The 26220-nt window shown below is 41.0% G+C and overlaps 1 protein-coding gene across 10 annotated transcripts in view; it reads right to left on the bottom strand.

Moving 5' to 3' along the window:
* Positions 1-5849: 5849 nt before the first annotated feature.
* Positions 5850-26220, bottom strand: part of MBNL2 (muscleblind like splicing regulator 2) — a 107171-nt gene continuing 86800 nt past the window's right edge. For 4 of the 10 annotated variants that reach the window (XM_039558215.1, XM_039557748.1, XM_039558018.1 and 1 more), the window contains 2 exons: positions 25414-25449; positions 5850-8799 (listed from right to left, as the gene is read on the bottom strand). In XM_039558215.1, the coding sequence (XP_039414149.1) occupies positions 8672-8799; positions 25414-25449 (164 nt within the window). In that variant the 3' untranslated portion in view covers positions 5850-8671. Of the gene's footprint in view, positions 8800-23913; positions 24009-25413; positions 25450-26220 lie in introns of all 10 variants that reach the window. The other 6 variants (XM_039557860.1, XM_039558063.1, XM_039557965.1 and 3 more) reach the window with 3 other exon arrangements.

Below are 26220 nucleotides of genomic sequence, written 5' to 3'. Positions count from 1 at the left end.
AAGGCTTACACGACTTTACCTTCCATGCAAAACAAATCTGTAATTAAATGATGCTTTAAATGCTCAGGCTGTTTTGGTTTCCTGCTTTAGTTATGAAAATGAAGTTCATTTGGTCAATTCCACAGGAACTGACTCACAAAGGCTTCCATAACCTTGCAAGGAACTTCTCTGTATGGTCAGGAACAGCATGGCTCTTAATTTGGATCCAAGGGTCTCCTAAGGAAGGCCAGCAGAATCAAGTGCGTGAAGATAAAAGCCTCTGTGCATGAATTAAGACAGGATTGGCTAATGTTTTTCCTTAAGTAGCAAAAGGACATTTCCTCCCTGAAGATTCTCTAAACACTAAAGGGTGCACATTAATGTGCATGTGTAGTGCTGGGGAAAGGTGTTTGATTACTGTAGAACAGATCACTTAAATCATCTCATCTTTTGGGCAGCGTGCTCAGTCTGTGGGGGCAAGATAAATTAGTTCATTGCACCCGTTACAATGGTGCTGCAGCGGTGCAAGGACCACAGTGCGCTCCCCGAACACGTGATGCTGTAAAAGCCTATGTCATCTCTAGAATCAAAGGAAGAAAAGGGGAACAAGATGCTCTGAAAAAACAACCACCCTCAGACAAAAATAAAGGCACGGAAGCTGGCAGGTGGCATGGGGTTCCCATGGTGCATGTATGCTTAGAAGAGAAGTTCAGGTGAAAGCCTGAGCAAGAAGGAGCTGGAGGCAGGATTGGGAATGCCCAGCACCCTGCTGTGTGCTCCAGCTTGATGGAGGAGGGGTCACACTAGGCATCTTTGTAGGCAGCAGGGCTGGAAAGGCTTCAGAAGAGGCAATCCTGCCTAGAAGTTAAATGTTGTTGCCCTCTGGCAAAGCCTCAGTCACTCTCCATTTGCTTATACAGGAAGCCTGGGGTTGAATGCAAAAGGCCTGAATTTTGTGTGGTAAAAGCATGTTTCTGTTCTGCCTGCACACAGAAAAGGATGCCCAGAAAGAAACTATTGCTACTGTTCAGGCAATCCATACTGTGCTACATCTGGCAAATGGAGTGGCTGCAAGTAAGAAAGTGCCGAGCTGGCTGACAATTGGATTTAATTTGGTTTCATTTGCTTTATAGGCTCTCTGTATAGAATCATAGAATGGTTTGGGCTGGAAGGGACCTTTCAATGTCATCTAGTCCAAGCCCCTGCCATGGGCAGAGACATCTTCAACTCAACCAGGTTGCTCAGAGCCCTGTCCAACCTGGCCTTCAGTGTTTCTAGGGATAGGGCATCCACAACTTCTCTGGGCAACCTGTTTGAGTTTTTCATCACCCTCATTGTAAAAACCAGAATTCCATCTTATATCTAATTTAAATCTATCCTCTTCTAGTTTAAAACCATTATCTCTTTTCCTATCACAACAGGCCCTGCTAAAAAGTCTGTCCTCATCTTTCTTACGGGTTTCCTTTAGGCACTGGAAGGTGCTCTAAGGTCTCCCTGGAGCCTTCTCCAATTAATCACCCCAACTCTCTCAGCTGGTCTTCACAGGAGAGGTGTCACAGCCTCTTCATCTTCACGGCTCTTCCCTGGACTCACTCCAACAGGTCCACATCCTCCTTAAGTGGGGGACCCCAGAGCAATCAACCTTACAAGTAAGTTGGTGAGAAAAACACCGAACAAAAGTTCCCATACATACCTGCAACTCCAGATAAAGTTGGACTTGAAGAAGTCCAGCCTCTCTCATTATCTAACTAAAAGGAAATAAAATGAGAAGTCCCTTGCCACAGCAGGAGTTGCGTGCGTGCTTCTACTGCTGCCCATAAGCATTTACCATGGATTCTGAGATAACAGCTGAGGAATGGGCAGTACCATCAGCCCAGGGACTTACTCCAGTGATTGGTCTTGCAAAGTTCACACTCGTGGAGGAGTGCATTGATTTTCTATTAGAAGAGTTCAACCTCATTTATTTCCTCTGGAATGGGTATAAAGTAGCCACTTTCAGGGTCAATAGAAATGGGAAACACTTCCTTTCCCATCCTGTAGTTAGAAAGTCCACTGAAATCTGCTTAAGGCTGATTTTCACTTTTTTCCATGTGAGTTCTCTTTCACTTGTACTTGCTTATGTAGCTTTTCTTTTGAGGCCATCTGGCTTGAGGAAGGACACAAGACGGGACTCTTGCCTTTCATCATAGTTTATCTTAGAAATGAACGTGTAGGCTCTACCATCGCCTGTCCAAGGAAAGCTTGTTATCAAGACTTAGAGAAATTAAAGCAACGTAACTAATTTGGATAGAGTAGGGTACAGTCATTTCACATGTTAAACAGAACAATTTATTTGCATACAGGGACAGTCCATCCCATTGCAACTGCACTCAGCCTGTGTTGTACTGACAACATCACACCTTCATTGGCATAATAATTGAATAAAGTCCATGTGGAAGTTAAGCCTGAAGAAATTATATCACATCCTCAGGGGTTACTATATTTCTTCATTCCTCCCTACAACATGGTAACACGTAAGAAGTGCTTGAATTTCTGTTGTCAATTTTTTTGAGTTTCTCAAGAATTTTATGAACTGCTCTTTAGCAGTTTTACATCCATGAGCACAGGAACACGTTAGGTGACATGAAAAAAAATTCTAGGTACCATAGTAGGAGAGAAAAAGCTTAAATATGCAAGCTGAACATCCTCCAAATACCTAAAGAGAAGATCAGGATTTTTAACTATCAGACCATTTAAGTCAATCTTATGATTTTGTGATTCCTTGTGCATGATAGCTGTTTTAAAATCTATCAAAACCATCGTCCTTTGTGAAACAGGTGGGATTCATTGACTAAACTCATCTAAGGTGTTGCAGAGTATCTGAGATACCTGCATAGGGCTGGCAGACTTAACATAACTCACCCAGGCCCGTGCTCCTCCATAGCAGCAGCTTTAGGCCAAGTGGGTACTCTGCAGTGTGTCATCTGAGACTCCACAGCTACAGAGAGAAAGCTGGATCCCACTCTAGCAGCTTTCCGAGTGTGAAAAACTTGCCCACCAGCAGTCCTGAGCTGTGCTGTCAGCGACCAACCTTAGGATCTCTGGATGTGCTCCCCTGGCATTCAGTGCAGTGGCTACAACCATAAAACAAGGAAGTAAAAGCACTTCCTCGTTCTAGCCCTGCGTGGAAAGGAGAGGCAGTCATGGCAAATGCAAGCACAGCTCAGGCTTAGCATAGGCAGAACCTGCATGACCATCCCTGGGGGCTGTTCCTACAAGGTGAACCTCACATCACTGTGGTCACCCTTGCCACCTCCACATCCTGGCATCTCTTTGGTCTGGTGGCCCTCTGAGGAACCACACAGGCCACACCTTGACTGTTTTGTGACAATTAAGACTAAGGAAGACAATCACCAGAATTTGTTTTCCTTAAAAGTAGTATCCAAATCCAGCCCTTTGAAGATGAGAGGAGCAGGGCGTCTTTCCTGTAGTGATTTTCCTAAATCATAAAGCCAAGTGTCTTTTCCTCACACTGCAAGAAGCTTTGATGGAAATAATGCAACTGCAACCCAGCATTGAATAAGCAGCTCACACCAGTACCTTCCTTTTATGTTTCTTAGTGTTGCATTTTTTTTCCCGTTACAGCAGAAGGTATTTTCATGTAATGAAACATGTAATTTATTTTCTACAATTTCTATGGTTTCTGTAATTACAGAATTAGAAAAATAACAATTTAGAACACATTTCCATAATTTATCCATTCACAAATAATCAAACTGTATGTTCTATACCTATGTGCTCAAATACATTACATACCAGCAATAATGCAACAGCTGAGGTGATTTTGCTCTCACACACACCCACTCCAGCAATAAAAATCATCTTGACCCATGTAAAAAAGCCTCCAGAACTGTCAATTATATGACATTAAAAATGCAGGCTACTGGAAAAAATGCTTGGCTGAGAACTGATTGCAGGCATGAAGAACATGGTATGCTCAGGTGACCGTTGGATCAGATGCCAAGGAAGGTTTTCAGTAATTCCAGGCAAGGTTGGTTTTTTTTTTTTTTTTGGTCCCATGAATTCATGCAATAAATGTCAGTGGCAGGAGATTGAATGCCTGCACTGCTGCACTGTCGAGCAGCCTTGCCCACAAGTCCTTTTATCTCTTGTCACCCACAGTACGGAAGCGTTGGGTTGTTCCTGGGCTCTCTTCTGGAGCAAAACAACTCTTTTTGAAAGAAAACCCAGTTGCTCTTTCAGTAACTTCAAGAGTCACTCCCAAAGTGCAGCATGAACAGGGCTCAACCAGTTTTGGCTTCCTTTGCTGTATACAAACATGCAAAACTATCCCAGCAGGCTCTGATCCCTCAAATGTCACATCCCCTTTTGTTTCATGCTTTTAATTCCAGTGGACTGCAAAAACATCCCAGTCCTCAGATTACTTCAGACTCTTGAACTGACAACCACGCAAAACATAGAGAATAAGTCTTATGGCCATGGCTACACCATGTGGTGCCAGGGGAGGTGCATGGCCAAGCACAGTGCGTGTGCACCTGGGCAGTCTGCTGAGGGCCAATGTTGAGCACCAGGACACTACTGCAGCCCTTGGCCTGAGGTGAGGGCCACAGCAGTGGCCACAGACTGGCCACAAGGACGTGCATGGCAGGGTGGGAAACTCAAAGGTTTCTAAAGGCTCTTCTCTAGAAGTAACTTGCTTCATTTTGGAAACCCTGACGTTGTCTGAAGGGGGTATGCGCTGCACGTGTACACGTACAGATACTGCGGGTTTGCTGTGGGCCCTGAAAGCCTCACAGCTTCCATGAGCACTTCTCCACTGCCAAGAAAGTGTCAAAGTTGACAAGAAACAAAGCAGCTTTTAGACAAGAAAAGTGACATGTCCTGACCCTTCTTGGCAGCTGACAACTGTCCAGGGTGGGGTTCAACATGAGAAACTATCAACAGACAGGCTTCCCACTCCTGAGTCATTAGGAGTTGAATTTTAATAATTTGCTGCTTCTGCTCTACAATGCCCTTGCAGCCCTCTAATGCTGCAGTCCTTCCCTGTCCCTGCAAGTCATCCTCTTTCTCCTCTCCATCCCACATACTCGTTCTCAGCAGGCTTCTGGCTCAGTACGTCTGTGATACATCCAAATAGACTGGTTGACCTGCTGGTTTTCCACATTACTTGTGACCTTGGGCTCTTTTCAAACCAGCCCTGTGCTGATGAAGCGTAGACAACTTTATGACACAAACTCTTTTTGATTCTGCAGGAATTGTATTTCCTTTCTTTAAAGCATTTAAAAAAATAAATCAGAAAAGGCAGTGTGAAGAAACCACGGAGCTGCCAGCCAGAGGTTTTAATCCCTCCTGTCACTAGCTTGCCATGCAGTCTCTGCCCATGGGTACACAACTCTCCTGTGTTGCTGCTCTCCCCAGAGGAACTAGCAGATAGCAGGGATTATTTACTGGTGTAATACTCTTCAAGATGTAGGTTACGAAAAGAAGATGCAAAGGATGTGCCAGCAAAAAAACCCTGCAATGGTCAGGCAACTGTGAGACACAGCCCCGGGATAACCAGTGCCTGCCTGCACCCTGGCACGCACGGGCAAGCAGGAAGGGCTCAGGATGCTGTTGGAAGCTGGAGCCGTGTGGCGCAGCATCCTCGGCAGGAGAAGGGCATGGGCTTCCCCATGTAGCATCTGCATGTCCTGCACCTGGGGACTGCACTTAAGGATTTGTTACTTGAACAAGCAATTAAAGAAAAAAATAAAATTTAAAAAACTTATACTTCTTAAAAGACTCCTCCACTTTCTTTTGGCTATTTTTTGTTACCCCGGGCTCCTCTTCCCAGAGCCACGCCACGAGAAAGGATCTCCCCGACTCCGCTCTCATTTTAAAATGCTTCTTTTTATTTCAGTGGTTGTACATTGGGTGAATGAATTAAACGTCACAACAGAAATAGAATGGCTATTTAACAGACCACTAGTAATTATATATGCTGGAAAAGAGTGAATGGAGGGATTTCTCTTAACTGTTACCGAAATATTCATTGTACGTGTCGTCAATTATGCTGGATGAGAGAGGCAAACAAAAAGGTATTTTGGTGAGGTGCTGTATCCTTTGAAGAAAATAAGCACTGAGACATCTCAAGTCGCTTGAAACCATGTCCCAGCTACAGTATTCACTGTCTCCGTGTTGGCCCATCTCATGGTTCTTTTAGGGGGTTATATTTCTTGTTGTATTTTTTTTTAATTAAACAAAGCATTTAAAATTTAATCATTTTCATTAGACTTTTTTTTTTTTTAAATATAAACAAAGTTTTGGCAAATAATATTTATACAGAAAAATAGTTTTAGATCTTCCCAAATTTTGAAATAGTCTATAAAATTACTTTATAAATAAATAAAATGCAGAATCTGTTGTACACGTATTTGCACATCTCTGTAATTGCCTCCTTACTGTTAGCATAGGTTTGTACTTGTACAGTTTTCAGGAATATTACAAAGTCATAAAGTCGGAAAGTGGATCTCTTATTAAAAATACATTTTCTCTTTCTGTCTGTCAGTTTATCTGGATGAAAGACCTGATGTATCTGAAGCTTCGTCATCCATGGGCAAAAAATAGTAATATTGGATTAATTGTAAAAAACATAGAATAACGGTAATTTTGAAACATAAAAAGTTCACACAAAACGATGTCTTGAAGAGTTATCTACATAAAATATTTAAACATGGATAATTTACCATTTAGTATTATACAATAAGCTACCCAAATGCCTAAATTAACTATTATAAAAAAATAAAAACAACTTTGACAGATATAGGCAAGTTGCAGTGTCAACTACCTAGTTATAATGACTGAGAAAGTCTACAAATATTAGTGTTTTAATAGTATATAATGGTGATACCTTAACTGCTAAAGTAACAAGTTAAGATACATTATTTTTCCACAAATTAAACTAATGCAACGTTACAAGCACTATGTTAATTTTACAACCGAATTGTGATTATTTTTTTTTCTTTCGGATGATCAAATCTCCAGCTTTATATATAAATAGATAGTAATTAGACATCAGACAAACAAGATTTAGCCTGGAAAATAATTTCCTAGACAAATAATAATATGGTTAGTGCCTTCAGTCGTTCAGAACAGGCAGTGCTGCCAAAGTTTAAAATAGTTTACAATCAATCTGAAGAGGTTAAGTTAAAATACTGCAATCACTAGTAATGTCCACATAGAAAACTTATGCTGCAAACAATTATACATAATATCCACTTATAACAGCTGTCTTGTTTTTTTAAACAATAATTTAAAAACTATGTCATTTATGTGATACATGTGCAACATATAAAATGTGAAATATGAAATATTTGGTACAATAGTGCTTGAAACAAATCTCAAATCAAACAAATGAAATTTTAATTTTACATATATAATTACCTTGTAAATCAACAAAGTATTTAAAAAAGTAAACAACATTAAAATCTGCTTCATCCATATATATGTATGTATGTATATATAACATGTATATAATTGTATTAAAGATATCTTCATACTTTTGTGACATAAAATATGTTTTTAAAGAAAAACAATTAAAAGAACTATTTTTTCTCCACTCTAATCTGGTTACAATCTTATAATCCAATTTAAAAAATGCAAATACAGTAATGATTTATTAAACTGAATCTCATTCTACATTCTTAGTGTTCAGTTAATAGCCTAGATTAAAGTCACCTATGAAGTTTCAGTGACTCAACTGAATTTTAATTAAATTAGAATATCATACAATCTCTTCATCTACAGCCTTCTTTTTCGCCTTTCCTTTTGTTAGTTTGATCTTGTTTTGTTTTGTTTGATTTTACACTTCTAGAAGTTACTTCTTAACAGCTTGGATCTTTTTGGTAACCTGACTATGAGTTTCAAAGATTATTTGCGTCCGGTGAGATTTGACTGTTGGCATCAGGCTCACTTTCATCAAGTCTGATGTGACAAAATTTAGGCACTTCTGCAAAGTCTATTTTAAAAACATTATAAATATACTTGTAAAATAATATTCTCAAGACTTTGTTCTTTTGGGGATTGAAAGGGGTATGAAGTTCATACTGTGCAAAATTTTTAAAATTTTCTTCTGCTATTCTGCTATGATTCAAATGCAACTTCTCCATACAAGTCAAACACCAACCATGTGCATCTAAAGACTTTGTGCTTTACTTTGGACTTCTGGCTAAAAATATCAGATTGGCAGGATGATGTGCAGGACACCGGGCTGCGTTTCACTTCCTCTGTCTTGGAATCAACTCACCAAGGGAGCAAAACCAAGATTGTTTTTTAACTGAGAAGAAAACCCCGAATCATAGTTTGGGTGAAAATTAAACCTGCAACTGGGGAAAGGTTTTAGCCAATGCAACTCAATTATTGCTGAGCTCGAAAGATTCATAAACATTGAATCTCACGAGACTAACTGATCTGGACCATTTCTGTTCGGTGTAGTTATGGAGAAACGACAATATTTGCAATAATTAAACTATGCTTAGAAAATCTTTAAAACTAAATGTTACCCTTTATGTCTTGAAACATCACAGCTGGTATCAGGTAGTTAACTATTTTAGGTTGGAGTATAGTAAGCATACCATATTTAATATTCATTATATGACATAGCAGCACTAGCTTTTTTGAGTTTTTGATTTGTCCATAAGAACAAATTCTTGACTTAGCATGCAGTTTGTGGCAACTCTAGAGAGGAGGAGACGGGGTAGTATGTACAGTAGCCGTGCTTGGCCGTCCGCAGGGAGGCTTCGTGACATTCCGTTCCGCTCCTGCCGGCTATTTCAGGATTATCTGTCGAGAGAAAGGGAAAGCGTGATCGTGCTTTTAGGTGACCCAGGGAGAGCAGTGTGCCAGGATGGCCTAACTGAGCTCAGGCACAGCTCACACAGGACAGTGTCCCGTGGGGGACAGTGTCCTGTGTCCTCAGGCTGCCTGAGGGGTTTGTGTCTCACACACCTGGTCGTTGTCCCCTGCACAGAGGCCCTCATGTGCATGAGAACGCACAGAGGGGGTACTTTATGTGTCAAAATACTGGAGGGCAGTGCTGAATCCATGGCCTGGCCATAGGCAGGGTGTGCACTCTCAGCGCCCTGCCTATCAGTAGAGGTGGAAGCCCTGCATCTCCTGGAGGAGCTCAAAGTGCATCCGTGCCTGGGGTGACTCTCCAGCTCCCACCATGCTCCCAGAAGGTCAGAATGACCAGAGGAAAAAGTGGAGGCAGGGCACCTTGCCACTAACCAGCAAAAAGATGTACTGGGCTGGGTGTTTTCATGAAACAAAAGCGCCTTTTCAATGCACTTTTAGCAGCTGCTTATTCCCTAAAAAAATTAACTGCAGATCAGCGAACTTGAGAGGTTTTCTCACGCTTCCTTATGCCAAGGAATCTAGGGGGATTACCACAGTGTACCTCTGTGCACCTAACTAGCCACTAACCTTGCTGCTCTACCTCCATGGTGTCTCAAGTGGAGGGTGAAGCAATCATTTTACAGGTGCAAACTCGCAAGCTTCCAATACTGTGAAGGCTAAATGCACAATGCGCCCAGCAACCAGCTCCACCTGGTCACAGTCTTGGAAAATCATCCAGATTTCTATCACCTGCCTGAAATGGCTGTTGGTGAAAGTGATATCAAAAGGCAGGGGTGTGATATTTTATCATGCCATTGCTAACATGTGCTCCAGACTTAAGCACGAGTCAAGGAATTACGAGTGCATTGCCTGCTCTTCCTGTTTAATTTGGCACTCGGCATATTTTTAAGCTGTATTTGCAGGTGGTATGCAATGCAGTCATGACAGCACTTTGACCTACTTGTGTATTATGAAGCTAGACCACTGCTTAATGCAGTATTTATATTAAAAGGGGGGAAAAAAAAGGTGTTTGTCAAGTAACTTCAGCAACATACTACCTCTGACATACAGACCGCCAAAAAGAAACACGCTCGGCTCTGTGTGGCAGGTGCTTGTCCCAGTCCCCTGCCCGTCACCCCACTGCCCCTCACAAGTGCACTGCCTTGCTCTCTGTACACCAGCACTGTCTCCCTGACCCCAACGACCTTGCCAGCAAGCCAAAGAGCCATCTTTGATTGCCATCAGCTCTGGAAATCTGGTGACACATGAGGCCCCATTGTAATGACACCGTACAAACACCTGCTGCTCCAAAGGGCTTAACATCTAAATACATCATGCACACAACAAGGACATATATTTTTAATGAACTTCCACCCATTGTGAGTTTGTTAGCTTATCGCCTATCTTCTGTTTCCTTTTGGAATAACAAAGAAATAGCTTTGCTCAAATAATAAAGCCCTGTCTGTGATAACCCTGGTTCAGCTCCAGCACGGTGATTTGACAATATGTATAAAGAACGCAGCCATGCTGAAAATAAGAAAAGACCAAGCTTTTCAGCACTGGTATTTTTAGCATGTTAGAACCCAACATGTCAATGTAATTAATAAAGCAGCTTTAGCTATACTGGGTTAGCCATAATCACACAAGTGTATTTAAGGTCTCACTTAATGGGACATAACCTGAAACTTACTCAGTAAGTTTCCTACTTGGTAAAAAACCCAGAATTTCAGACACTGCAGCTGACTGCATTGTCTGCCAACTTTTGAGGGGCTAAAGTTGCATTTTCCTATAGCTTTCTTTCCTCACAGTACAGGGAGACAGATAACTGCCCCTTGTGCTGGTGTTCACAATTCCCTCAAAATGTGTGTCAGAGAAGGCAGAGGGCCTAATCTCAGGCTGTTTCTTGGGAAAATGGTAGGACTATTCCTGGCATTGTGATTAACCCAAGTGCCACTCATCCTGCTGTGTGCCAGGCAGGACAGAGAGGTCCTGGGCAATGTGAAAGAGCAGGGACCCCTTGTCTTCCCTGCCCTGGTGAATGGCAAAGCCCAAGGTAAGGACTTCACTGCCGTGTCCCTATTCCTGCCTTTTCTCTCCTCCTGTCAAAACTCAGGAAAACAGCAAAGACAATGTAAACACTTTCCTTTTCTGTGCAAGCATGTCCTGTTTATGGGTTGCAGGTGTCAGAGGAGCAGCTGGAGCTCTCACTGCCATGCTTCTCCCTGCCAGTGGCTACGGAGCTGGCTTGCTCCCAGCACATCATCCTCGATGTGCCGCCCCTTGTACAGCGGCCGTAACTAGGGCATGTTGCACCCAGCTATTTCTAGTACACGTAGGAGTCCTCCTAGGAAAAAACCCTGAAGTCTCTCCTTCAGAACAAGCTTCTCCAGTGCAGAGTTGCAGAACTGAGGAGCTACATTTCTTTTTTAACCTTAGCCACAAAGTGTAAAACGTCTCCCATAGTCTTTAATTACATGTTCACACCCTATTTCTCAAAAGATATCACAACTCTGCCACAGTTATATACACAGGCATCAGCTTCTGCCACTGGTTTTTTTCACTGTGTTTGACAGAGAAACATAAAATGCTAAACTACTTTACATGGAAAACACACTGTGAACCTCTCCTGTTTAATCTACAAATGAAGTAATAAACTGTGATGGAAGATGGAGGTTATCTAAGTCTGCATTGCTGCTAATTGCTCCATCACTTGCATGCTGAAAAAGGAGAAGCTGTACTGGAGAAGGAACATCCCTGCAAACACTTGCTACAGAGTCTGCACTCCCTCATTACTTGTAAATAGGTACAGTCACCTTCATGTTCACTACTCTTTGAACAATTACATCTCAAATGCACATATATATGACTTGTGTTTGCTCTGATACTATTATAACATTATACTTCACAGCAACAGGATGTAATGTCATGACGTTTTTACCATAGTATATGTAAGAAAAAACCCTGAAGAAGAAGACTATACAATGAGTGTGCATTGTCCCATGTCCAAAGGTCTACAGGTCAAGCACGGAAAAGCATTTTCTCATGCTCTGTATGGATAAGATCCACAGGTGTAGATACAGACATGCCTGGAAACATACCTAATAAGATCTAATAAGAAGACTATTTCCATCATAAGCAGAATGGCCTGGCACTTAGAGTCTTGAGTAGTAACTCAGGTAGAAGATTTAATAACAGAAAAGGGCATTTTTTGAAGGTAATCACAGATAAAGGTACCTTCTCCATTGCCTTCTTGCTTGGTACCTGTTTGAAGTGGCAGAAAGCTGGCTACCCTTTAGACTAAAATCACTCACACTGTGCCAGTGATAGTTAGCAGACCTCACTGAAACTAGTAACACAAAGAGTGAACCTAAATTTCCACAAACTACTTTCTAAATTTGCTCCTCAAAATTTTCCAGCTCTTTAGAGGTGACATTTTCAGCTCCTAAATGTCAAGACTTTCTTTCCTACCAGAGCATGGCTCTTTTACACCTTTACCTTCTGGACTTCTGAGTGATCATAATGGTCATTAAGCCCCTTGTGCAACACAGAACATCCTGAAATTCAGACAGGGTTGCTCATAAGGGTGATACAGTTCTGCAGTGTCATCCAGGGGAATGATGTCAGTGCCAATGGTTTCAGCTTCTCACCAACTACCAGTGTGGATAAATCAATCTGGGAATTCCTCAGACCCAGCAAAGGCGGCAGTGATCAGTCATTGTCTCAAGACTTAAAAAGCAAAATTGAAAGTCTTTTAAATTAAAGTGGAAACTCCATTTTTGTGAACTCTCTTCTGACACCCAGGTTACTGCTTTACCTGATACAGTTCATTGAATTGACCAAATTACAGAGAATCATGACTAGGTTCTAAGAATTACAAGAACACTGTTTGGCTTGAGATTTTCTGTTTTGAAGCTACAATTCACAAAGCTTCTTTATAGTTTCTGACTTAAATTCATTTTCCAGTTCCAGATTTATTATACAATGATGAATAGGGAAAATTTGCCATTGTGCATGAATTCAGTGTACGTGAACTCTTGTTCAACTAAAGACCTGTCACAGTGGATCAGCTGGAAAACATGACTTTGCATCCACCTCTGACATGTTTCTTTTTAGAAGTTTTGAAATTATTAATCCAAAATACAGTGTGCTTTATAAGCCCTAATATATTTTAAGAAGGTGTTAAGACCGTATTTGATCTCTGCATTGCAAAGCACTTACCCTCCAAAAATTAACTCATGCATAGCAAACATTCTGGTCTGCTCAGCCTTCCATTTTGAATGCAATGTAGTAATAGGAGTTTCTTATAAACAAGATTTATCTCCGAGGATTTCAGACACGAATGCCTCAGCCGGTCACCCATTTTACATCTTCCTAGGCTACCTCAGGCAACTTATTTTAGCATTATCAACTCATGCTGCTTTTTTCCCCTCCACCAAATGAAAGGATCAGTGGTGAACAGTTTGCACCATGGTATTTAACTTTTGGACACCTGCGTCAGGATAGATGAATCCTTCCACAGTGACATTTTCTGTTTTCATGTTTTTCACACGAGTAGCAGACTGGTCAGATATATCTGGGGTATACATTAAAAATGACAGATATTTTCAGACAGCCGGCTCATATCAGGCTGTCTCATAACTTCTCCCTCTTTCTAAAAATAAAAGTAACACCAAGTATTTCTTCCCTATGACAAGGAACCCAAGACTATTTATATTTCCCCATGCCTTTGGGAAATGCCTCCATGCCTTTATTTTTCACTTTCTCTTAGAATGTTCTCTTGTGGTATGTGCCTTGTTCCTTTTCTTCAAAATAAACCACTTTTTTTTTTTTTTTAAATTAGAAGTGGGAAAAGATGAGTAAATGTTCAGACACTTACTGAAAGCAATCTCTATTGTATCAGTTATGCCTGGTCTTATTTAATTTTTACATAGCCTAACAGATGGACTTTTTCACCTCCTGTTCCCCACAGATTCCACAGAAGCATCTCCATGGAGCACCATCCCAAACATTCCACTCCCCCACCCCAGGGCTCCCACCAACACTGTCCCATGGGATAGGTTTTGCCCCTGTCTTGACTGCTGACAGCTGAGCCAGCTCCAACCCTTGCTTGCATTAAATACAGCCTGGACTTTTTCCTTTGCTAGTACTTCTCCCTTGAAACCTCATTCTCATTTCCAGCATATTATCATTTAATGGATACATGCTTTGTTTTACTCACTAACCATGGTCCTCTCCTCAACCCAGGGCTGAAGGAGGATTTTATCTTATTGCTTCTCTATTAATCCAGTGCAACCCCAATATATTTGTCTACTTTGCTCATCAATAAGGTGACCTCTGATTGCACATAATGGGTGAGATGTCTGGGTCACAGACGGCTGCCTGCCCATGCAGTGCCTAATACGGGGGCATCAGGTGTTTCCTGAGGGCTGGAGGTCCTATTTTCTTGGCTTTCTCATAGCCCATTCCCTCATATGGTAATTCTAGTGCCCTGCTCCATCCTCTCTGTTCTTCCCTAAATCTGAGTATGCCCATTTTTGCCTGTCCCACATGTTGACAATATGCCTCTGGAAATGGCTGAGGGTCAGATGTCCACACTGAAGTGGACACATCTGCTAGCACATTTTCATTCCATCAGGCACAAGCTGTTGGCCATCAGGGTGTCATAAAGCTGACAAAGACCTTATCTGAATCCAGCTCTTCACGATGATCTAAAAAAAAACTTCAAGGAAATTATGGGATCCCAAAGGGTTCAAGGGCTCAGCAGCATCATTTTTCTCATTTAATTGTCACAAGGTCCTGAAAGAAGAGACCAAAGCCACTTGTGCTGCCAACTCCTTAGCTTGCTTATGAGCTTCAATAGGTATTTACTCAAGTAATAATGTACAGTATTTAAATTCAACTTAATAAGTATTTACTCACTCTGGAGAGACAGAGGATTAGTTGGTTTAGAAATGAAAGCAATATGGCTTTATTTATTCTTCTTTAAAGTAATAAATAATGCAGTGCTAAAAACTGATCATAACACACTCTAACATATTCTACCAAAATCTATTTTTAACTCATGCAGAGGCAGCAGACAGACTATATAGAAGTGAGAAAACCACTGCTGTAGTATTTTAGGAGCACCCATACAATGACTATTTTGGATAGCCCCTCAATTTTACCTTCCAGCAGGTCTAAGCTACTGCAATCATCTGTTTTCCTCCTCCTACTTTTAGGTCATTTTCCTTCTCTTCTTGAATTTTAGAAACTGCCAGAATAGGCCTGCACAGAGAAACTGAGAGCACAAATGAGTGAAAGCCAAGCACAAGTTGTGCATTATCTGTGGAAGTGCCCATATTCCTTTTGCAGGGGTGTTACTTCTCCAACCCTTAGACGTTTTTTGTTTAACAAAACCTGCTTTGCATTTTCCTTTTAGACACCAAGCATGCCCACATCATGCAAGATGAGGCTGCCACTGCACATGCAGCATCCCTTTCAGGCAAAGGCACCACTGCACACAGAGCACAGTCGGCATTTCTGCAGGCTCCTCAGCAGTTATCACCACTCTGAAACCCCTCTTCTCCCAAAACCTGTCACTCCAGTTCAGACTCTCTTCAAAGCAAGAGACAGCATCCAGAACTAAACTCAAACACAGGAAAGTACCAAATTTACGTTCATCAAGGTTACTCGTAAGACCTTGTGTCAGTTTTATAAAACTCACTATACTTATAACTTACTTCTCTGAGGAAATCTTAACCTTCCTGACTTTGACTACTTATCACTTCCTTAATTTTCTTCTAATCTCGTTACTCTCACGTAAACAGACACACATACTAGTGTGTGTCATGGCAGGTAATATTGCGCCAAAAATGAAGTCAGGCAAGTTAGCAAATTTCTGCGACCAGCTGAAAGTCATGACAGATACAATCAACAAAAATAAATATATAAGTAAATATGTTTCCAGTGCAGTTACATGGGCAGCCTCCTGCACACTCAAAGCCAGACTGGCATTTCTTGTAGGCAATAAATCATACACCAAGATAAATATATGATCTTTGTTTAATTCAAGGGAAAGTAGTTAGAGCACCTAGAGATGTCCAGAGGCAATTATTTTAAAGGACAGAATCCCAGACAAGTACATCTGGAGCTCTGCACTGCTCTGTGTTGTTAAAATTTTATGATGGAAAAACCCAGACTCACAGGATCTGTGTGTATACACCATGAAACAAACTCATTTTTCCCCAAACGCCTACAAAATTATTAGATGCCAGAAAAAATTTCCTATGTTTAAATAACAAATATGCCCCAAAAGACTTTTACTCCACTTGTCAAAGTATCAGTTGTTGAATAATTGCAAGTAAGAACACAAAAAGAAGTTATCATATCAAACATCAACACTTTTTCTTTAAATTTCTATAACAGGAAAGGGAAATCTGTTTTGATTGTTGTTATATAAAAGAATGAAGCCTTCGCTTACTGCTGATGTTGTGCGACACTGCCATCTAGCAGGATACCAGAGGAAGTCAGGTTTTAGTCCTATACAGGGGAAAGGGGTATGATGGGAGAATTTCTCAAAAAAACCCCAAAAACAGAACAGATTTTTCCTTTTCTTTCCCACTGGCTTCTTGTATACGAGCATGCAATCTAAAATTCCGAATACAAGCCTGCTGGAAGTTTTTATCGTCTACAAAGAAACAACATGCTATCTTAAAAGGCCAAAAATATTATTAAAACAAAGACTTGGTTAAAGTCCGCATGAGATTAAAATAAAGTTCCTTTACATTTTCCAGGGTAATCTTTTGGCTTTGATTCTTTGGTGCCTTAGAAAACACTTTTGCCACATATTCTGTAACATCAGTTGCTTCAAGGCAATTCAAAGGATCTTTTCCTGACACTGCTCAAGATTTGCTGTGGGCTTTAAGATTGGAAACTCTCACTTCCTGAGTTTGCGAGTCACAGCTGCTTACCTGTAACTCGGTGTCAGACAAGATAACTCGAGTGCGGTGAGGCTTGTGACTCTTGTGTGCCTAGCATGAAAGAGGCAGCAAGCAGTTTAAGTTTGCCTTTCCCACTGTGACAAGCTATTGCTATTTCAATACATTCTCTAGAGAAATGACCCTTCATGATCAAGAGTCACTTAGGTTTGTTTTTCCAGCCTGGTGCAGGTACAAGGCAAGGTGGCCAGTCCTGCATCCCAGCTGCCAGGGCCCCATAGATGGGTTCCATAGGTGCCCAATACTGTTCTGCCCCGGGCTGGTTCCCTGCAAGTACTCCCTCTGATAATGTGCCTGAGGATGGAACCTGTTCCTCTGTCTCCTTTTCTGGACTGTTTCAAGTCAGATTCAAATCACTCTTTCTGTTGTTAGAACAGAATTTTCTATAGGAGAATTTAACTCGGAACTTTATGGATTTTTTAGACCAAAACTTTCAGTCAGCAAAAGAAATACTAAAATTGTTTAGATACTCATTATTCCCAGCAGAATTGCTTTCCTACCTGTTCCCTCATTCCCTCAGAAACTGAAATTAAAGATTTTCAAGCCACTAACATGAATTTTGCATAGGCTCTTATTTGTAATGTTCTTGTATGCTGGCACTAAGGATGTAAATAACATTTGTTTCCACTGCCCACCTCCCTTCTCAAAAGCTCGCTTTTAAACAACAACAAAAAAGTCCACTTCCTACTATTTATCAGATTTCTCAATTCATTTTCTCAGTATATTGCTACTCTTTCCCCATTTACAAGTACAGCATGTTTCTATGGGGAAGAAAGGGAATGTGAGACAGCGAAAGCCATGTCAGCAGTGCTAGGGACAGCTCTCTGCCCTGCCAGAAGGCCTCCTGGGGTTAGAGAGGACTGGAGAGGAAGCCCTGTTGGGAGACACCAAGGAATATTTGCACGAGGGAGCAACTGGCACTTCTGCTTTGTGCAGAAGGAGAGATCAGCTTGAGTCGCTGTCCCAGGATGTTCCGGTCTGAGGAGAATCTGACTCCCTTGGGAGTGGTGCTGCCTTTGGGGGCACCTTGGCAAGGAGAGGTGCTCTGTTGCTGCATGTCCCAGCTCTGCTCCCTCCTGAAGGAGCCACCACACATGGCGTCCCAAATCCCAAAAGTTTGGCATGTTTGTATTTTACATGTTAACTAGTTTTTGATTTCTGGGGCAAATATTTTAGTTGTCCTTTTGTTTGTGACAGTCAAACATAACTATTTTTATTTTTGCTTCATTGTATTCTAACAGATTTTGACAGAACTGAAGGCTACTGAATGATTTCATAATTAATATCTGCATAATTGCCACCTAATTCAGTGCGAACGCTGATGCATAATTTAAAGCAGCTGTGCCAGATAATCACAAGCCTTAGCATGAGACAGCCTGTTGATCTTATATTTCTTTTTAGACACAGCCTCCAAGTATTTAATTTTTCTTTTGGATATGTTCTTTAATATTTTCTTCTTGATAAAAGGTCATATAATCAGTAGAATAATGTTGTTACTAAATAACATCTTCAAGCAGCATTCTCTGTAATGCTATTCTTATACTGTCAGTCTCTGCCCATTTTCATTGGTACAAAAAATAAAGCCATGAACTGTTCTGAAGTGATGTGATGTGAGCAAGACTCACATTGCTTGGAATTGTTTGGAATTTGGTAATAGTCCTCTAATAACCAGGAACTATGGTAATACTCACTGAGCTTGAGGGCACAGAAATGCTGGTGTCTTAACCCCCCCACCACACTCACTGAGGTGAAACAACCTAGTCAGTAAGCCAACAAAGCCTGCAGATCCCTTCATGTATGTGATCAGTAGCTGCATGCTTGGGTCATTTGCACACCAGGGTTTCAGTACCACTTGGGCTAAGGTCTTGCCTGTCATCCAGCTGCCAGTTCAGAATCAGGTGTGCAGATTTGTCTGTAGGTCCTCTATTGCATCTGCCAAGCTCGTGGAAATGTCTTGGGTAACCTAGACATCCAAGGTTATCTCAGGACAATCTCAAACGTCACTAGACACATGTTTAGGCAACTGAACCAAGCCCTATGAGACTTTGAAGGACAAGTCAGGCTACTCTCCAGATTTCATCTGACTGGGCTGACAAACTTCAGAGTCTACAATGGGTACTTAAACTTGTATCTTGCATGTAGACACCCATACTTAGACAACACCACTTAAGTGTCTTAATTTTGGGCTGAGTTCTCACCTTCTAATCCTTGTAGGACTCACCAAGACATATATACATAAATGGAACAGCAGTGAAGCTTTTTAATTAAGAAATTTAAAGCCCCCACAAGCAGGTGTTTGCCATTATTTAAAACTGAACTTCAGCCCCAAAAGTCAAAATAACATCTCTCGCAAATAATGTCAGGATACACCATCCTCTGTTAAATTATCTTTGGCATGCAGGGTGGAGGAAGTCACATTTTTCTGCATTTCCATCAACATGAACATCATCACCTCCAAGTATGCTTCATCTAATCTTTCCCCAAGTTTCTAATCCTGTATTTTCTCATAAAGCACACAGCAAAATAAGAAGAGAAACAAACTCCCAAAATAATTTTCCTTAAGATCTATGACTTTTATATCATCCTGAAATTACAGCACTGTACATTCTTAGCCTAAAAAACCAGTCAGTAAATATTGCTCTTTCCCTCTACAACTACCTGAAAGAGGATTGGTCTCTTCCTCCAAGTAACAAGTGATAGGATGAGAGAAAATGGCCTCAAGTTACACCAGGGGAGGTTTAGATTGGATATTAGGAAATAATTCTTCATGGAAAGGGTTGTAAAGCACTGGAACAGACTGCCCAAAGCAATCACCATCCCTGGAGGTATTTAAAAGATGTGTAGCTGCTGCACTTAGGGGCATGGTTTAGTGGTGAAGTTGGCAGTGCTGGGTTAACACTTGGACTCGATGATCTTAGAGGTTTTTCCAACCTAAATGATTCTGTGATTCTACCTGTGAGTGAAGCTAAGAGGTAACAGTTTCCTTGCTTGCTTGAGTACTGCTAGTCCACTAGCTAAAGGAGGAACAAAATCTTTGTTAAAGATCCCTGAAGTATGTATCAACAGAGACTGTATTAATATTTAACCAGGACGTTTTACATACCTCTGTCCACATGCATGCACTAGAGGGAGCTAGGACCACACCCTCTGTATTCATGCCCTAATGCTGCTTCTCACCATCATTCACACGACTTCAAACTTTGCTCTAAGGAAATGTTGTCAGCATCCCCAAACAACTGAACTGAAAGTTTATCAAGCATCTACTGCTGAAGTCAGGTTAAGCGGCGGAAGCTTCAAGCTCCATCCTGGTGGGAATGGCTGGAGCAATTGTGAAGGGGGGAAGAAGAAAAAGGGCAAGGGCCTTTCCTGGCCTTTCCTGGCCTCTGACCAGTCACGCTCCTGGACACGTACCTTTCCAGCTGCCTTTCACTGGAAAGCTGAAGTCCCCTCCCCTCCATTCCCTCTCACCACAGCCTGGCAGCTACAGTGAATGGGGCACTCCCTCGAGGGAACAGCAACACCACCAGCTCTTGTATCATCAGAGTAAGTTTTTAATCAGAGTTTGTAAAACAGGGTTTGCTAAAGCACTTTTGCTGCATGTTTACATTGCATTGAGCCAAAGCAATTCTCTTGCCCCCTGAACACACTGCTACAAAATTATTTTTAAAACCTAACCTTTTTAAGTCAGGAAAAGGAAGAGATGCCAAATTTTCCATATATTCTTAACTGGTGTCACCCTGCACAGATGTACACAGTACAGCCTTTAACGCCACACAATGCTCTCAGGTGCCTTGTGCCACACATTGAACACACAACGCCCAGAGTTGCTGCCCAAGCATGACTGACAGTGTGTGTGTGTCAATGCAGGTATATTTTGAGGTCTTCCTCATGTTATTTTCTGGAAGAAAGGACATACAGAAGACATGAGACACAGTGAATGTTTTTTTTCAAAATACAAGCTGACAGCACACACTAAATATATTACTGGACCCAATGGAGTTACTATGTTTCATTAGCCATCAGCTGAGACTCCATAACTTTTGGGATGTTGACTTTTCCCTTCTACTTGTGCTTCAAAGACACCGGGATCATCACACTCAGTCCCAGGAAGACCAGCAATCTTTCCCCACATCAGAATACTACACCAAATGATATTATGAGAAATGATTAAGCCCTGCTACAACTTTCTTTTCATGCCCAGAATTGTGAGGTGAAGCTGTGGGAGCTGAAATGGGACAAGCTTAAGGCTGGAGGTTGTAAAAAAAAAAAAGTATGGTAGAGACCATGGAAAGAGGAAACTGTACTTCACAGATATGTAAAGCAGTGTGGCACAGACTAGGAAAGGAAATTTTATCTAGTTGGGAATAAAAACGTCCTTTTCTGAAATACTCAGGAGAGTTTAAACCCATACAAGAGGACACAAAGAATGCTATGACCATGAACAAAGTCATGTTAATGACCAAGTTAATAACCTGCTCCTGCTGTGTTTCTTGGACTAAAGAAATACTGAGAATTTGGGCCACAGAGTTACTGTGGGGCTTTCTTATCATTGTAGCTTTGTTTCCAATCTTAAGAGGCTGTAAATAAATAGAAAACTTGGAGTTTTATCTCTTACAGAGAAGAAGGAACTACTACTACTTTCCCTACCTTGAAATACATTTTTTTTTACAGTAGCTTTTAAAGACTTACAATGACTAAAACAAAGACAGGAGTGAGAAAAAACCAGACAGTGATGGCACATGCTACAGAAACCAACGAGCACCTGAGCTGGGACTCATCTCCTCCACGTGCAGTGGTGCAGAGCTTTGGTAACACATCTACACTCATTCCACAGGCAAGGGACTGAGGCAAGGCCCTCCAGGGCAATTTACCCTGCCCTAACATAGACTTCTAAAAAAGCAGATGAATTAGATGCCAAACTTCCAAATGGCTGAAGTTAAACACGTGAAAACCCATCCCCCCTGTTAAATCATCCATTAATTTCAGCATGGAATTGTATGTATACACACACTCAAATATATGCATCTAGATAAATACAGACACTTTCTACAACTCCTGTTAAATTTAAAAGGCTATAATCCTCCAGTGCAAACAAAATCTGCACTGGGAAAGTAGGGTCTCTGCCTGCCATCCTGCTAGATGAGTAAGAGCATTAAGGCACACCTTTGGCTTCTTAGTGGCACCAGTTATTTGTGTGAAACTACTCCCATTAACTAAAAAAAAAAAAAATACTGCTTATTGGTCCTTTTGTAGGCATACCTGTATTTATTCTACCTTCAGCCGCAGTTGGCCCCTCTGGCACTCAGGAATGCAGATGGTGGAGCTGCCCCAGCTGCATTCCTGTGCTGGAGAGGGTCCCTAGCTGAACCCCTCCCCAAACCATCCCATTTTCTCTTAGTCCCTTGGCATCTTCAACTCTCTCTGTCACCACTCCGAGATCACAAAACTACACTGGATACCACCAAACAATTTTCTGCTGCAGACACTGTTCTGGGAAAGACCATGAAATGCACCATTTGCCTGCTGCACTTTCATCCTTATCCCAAGCATTTTTTACAAGCTAACTCTCAGAAAAGTAAGCACAAAACAACAACCCTCTTTTGGTGAAAATGCTAGAAGCAAAAATGTCACAACGTGGGCAAACAAACCTTAAAAAAAAAAATGGACTGGTTTGTGTTTCTTTAAGAAAGTAGGATGTATTTCAGAGGTAGTATATTTTTTCTAAATTATTAAAAATAAACTCTTGCAGCAACTTCTATTTTTCCATGGGATACTTTAATAGTTTTGGGAATGACAGTAAAAAAATAAATAAACCTGTTAGTAGAACATTATTAAGCAAAACATTTTCACTGATTTCTTTCTAAGTCCTGGGCAAGTGGAGGGAAGGAACCAACAGGAGAGCGTTTCTACTGGGTCTGCAGCAGCTTGTCAGCCTGCCCAGGAGAAACACAAGGAAAGATGATGGGGACACAGCCCTTTGCTTTCCTTTGGTGAGCAAATCTGCTTGTTTTCTTTTCTGTCTGACCTCTCAGAACCTGAGGGCAAACACGTCTCAGGTGGAAGTGCCTGAGCATGGTCCCAGAGCACCAGGAAAGCCAGAGTGACCCAACAGCTGTGCAAACTTCTCTCCTGGCAGATGCCAGGCACACCACTGTGGGAATCACCCCAACAGTGCAAACTCCTCTCCTGGCAGATGCCAGGCACACCACTGTGGGAATCACCCCAACAGTGCAAACTCCTCTCCTGGCAGATGCCAGGCACACCAGTGTGGGAATCACCCCAACAGAGGAGTCAAAGCTACACGCTCTGGGCTGCAACAGATATGTCTTCCCTGGGAACTAAGTCCTACAGGAGGAGGGGAAACCCAACCAAAATGAAAACTGCCATTAACATAAACTGTAGAAGAACAGGAGAAAGTATCATCTTTCCTAGCCTACCTCAGACAACAGCCCTTGGGATTCTTTCTATCAATGTCCTTCCTCAGAGAAATGCAACTCCCAGGTTAAAGATACACTTTCAAATATAAAGCAGGCATAGTCATAAATATCTTGAGTGCTGTTTTGATCACTAGTATGTACAGAAAACATTTGATTTTTTTTCTTCTTTTTCTTTTTCCAGTTGCCTTGTTCTGCTTGTGATTTGTGACAGCTTCCGTGCTTACAAATTAGTCACTTCCACATCTCATGGAGAAGGCTACATTAACACACCTGAATGTTTGAAACCTGTGATGATCTTCCTTTTGAACTTAGGCGTTAATAATAGACTTTTGTAAGTAGTCCAGTACTAGGGTGATTCTAACTCCAGCTGGGTTAATTACACGATAATTAGGTACAAACATCGCAACACAAAACACAGCTACATCATTATTTGCAACAAATGTTAACTCTAAATAAGTGCAACCTGTCCCACAAACACTTGCTATAAACGACTTAAAAATAAAAGTAAAATTTGATGGGGTAAACACAGAAATAAAAAAAAAAAATTCTCTGTGAGAATTTTTTTTGTTAAAAAAAATTAAAATAAAAATCTCAGCACTCATTTAGAGTTCAGGATCTTGTGAAAGAAAGCTTTAAAAGGAGCAAACCTGATTTGCTGTGGCTGTTGCGGCGAAGGGAACACTTGTTGCAGGAGTTGTTGCTGCAGAGACAGTGGCGGCCGTAGCGTTGTGCATCATGGGTACTTTCAGGAGGGGAACCATGGAAGCAATGAACAGGAGGGTGCAGCATTATGGTAAGAGAAGTGGTATTTTTGGCATGGTGAATATCAAGAGCGGCAAGCCATCGTCATGGGTTAAACCGGCAGATGGCATGCAATCACAGTGCAAAGCGAGAAAGCGTGGCGGAGAAATAAAAAAAAGGGAAAATAGCTTATTACAAGTACAATTAAAGGAAGGTTGTCAACACAATCGGCGATTCCCAGAAAACAAGAGTAAGGACCACTGAAAAGGCAAGTGTTATCTCTAAGAAGAAGATTACTTGTGCAAATGAGGCCTTTACCAAAATAGCCCGTTACCTGCAGATTGTTACATGCATAATTTGTTTTCCCCCAGTACAGCTATAAAGCACTTCAAAATAAAATCCTACGAAAAAAGCCCAGTGGTTTACACTGGAAAGAAGACTGTTAAATGTTTATCTTAATTTTTAAACACAATTAAAAATTAAGTTTTTCATCTATCTTCATTTTGAAGTAAGCCAGATACTCGCTGTCTTTCTTTGTAATCCAATTTATTCATGTTTTCCTACTAGCACTGCGTAACTGTTCGACTTTATCAGAGTTAAATTACCATCTGCTTGAGGCAAAAATCAGGAGAGGGATGATAATTATCCTGATATATATACTACTTTGTTTGATCTAAAAAAGCAAGATCGATTTTGTGAAAGACACTGCTTTTGCTCATTTTAAGAATTAATTTTAATCAGCATCTTCATGGGGGAATTATTAATTTGATGTTTTAAAGGCTTGATATTTTAACTGTTTATCTGAGTAGGCCAAAAACCCAAAAATAAAATCACTGGGATAGGGCAATAGAAGAAATATTACTTTTCTGTCTCAGAGGCTGTTGCATTGGGCTTCCACTTTGAAAGCCCAAAATGTTAACTTCAAACTGAAAATATATTTAAAGAAGGAGTGAGATTCAGATCATGAGTTTCAACAGACCTCTGTGGATCAAAGCAGGCATTTCTGGGAAACGCTGATAAAACTTTCTAACACACAGCAAAGGAGAATAGGCACACCACTATGAAACTTTAAAACACTGATGAAATTTGCTGGTTTTTTCCAGTATTTTATGATTTTATAGTACTAGACAATATAAAATATAAAGAGAAATAAAACTTTGAAAACTGAAAAGCAGACTGGAATTCATGGTATTATGCTTTTGCAGTGTAGTTGTTATAGCAGGTGATATCATGTCTAAACTGCAGCTTTCATCTACAAATCTAAACACTCTGCAAAGTCAACCAGAAGGACAAGCGAACCTTTAATTCTAGTCAGTGGCTAAATCTCGCCTAGGATTTTTGAAACAAGTGAATATACATCATATACAGTATAAAAAAAGAGATCAATAAAGAAATTTGGAACCTACCAATACTGGTAGCGGGTGTCATGCACAAAACTGACCCTGCGTGTCATGCAATGATAGGTGAAAAAAGTGGATAAAGGGAAGAAACAGGTTAGCTGTTTAGAGTTAACATTCAAAGTGAGATTCAAGCATAACCACAGAGAAGTAAGTTAGTTAAATGAAACTGTAAGGTCATTCACAGTTTTGCTTTAACACAAAAAGGTGACTGTGTTCTTACTAAACTCCTGCATATACAGTGTGGGTTTTGGCATGTTTCTGTACATAATCAAGATACTTCATAAACTTTTTTACTTACTAATTTTATCCTTTCACTCAGTAGTTTTGCAGCAACAGGTTTTTGTTTATAGAAACATCCTTGGTTAAAGATCACAGTATTTGGGACTTTTAGAACTCACTGCATAATTCAGACAGTTAAATGTTGCACAGATCAACATTCACCAATTTTTTGACATGTGGCAGGAAAAGAAGTTAAAGTGGAATTAAGGCTATTCCTCTTCAGGGGCTTTGCCAAATTTGTGTTTGATGTTAATGTACCCATTCTTAACAGAAAGAAAACAGTACTTTGACAAGTCCCAAGCTAAACACCTCAAAGCATGTAATATTCCAGCAGAAGGCTCCCAGCGCACCTCAGAGACGCTGTGGGATGACTGCTCACCTGCCATGCTCACCAGTTTAATTTTGATGCCTAGTCCACCTTTAACCTTTCTGGAAAGGCCAAATGAAAGAGATCAGCCTATTTCCAGTATATACTGCATACAGCAAGCTGGTGAAGGCAAGCAAGGAGACTAGTGCCAGGTATGTGCATATTTG

This window comes from Corvus cornix, chromosome 1, assembly GCF_000738735.6.
Source record: "Corvus cornix cornix isolate S_Up_H32 chromosome 1, ASM73873v5, whole genome shotgun sequence".
In the NCBI taxonomy this organism is placed as follows: domain Eukaryota; kingdom Metazoa; phylum Chordata; class Aves; order Passeriformes; family Corvidae; genus Corvus; species Corvus cornix.
This window is presented reverse-complemented; position numbering and strand designations above follow the sequence as displayed.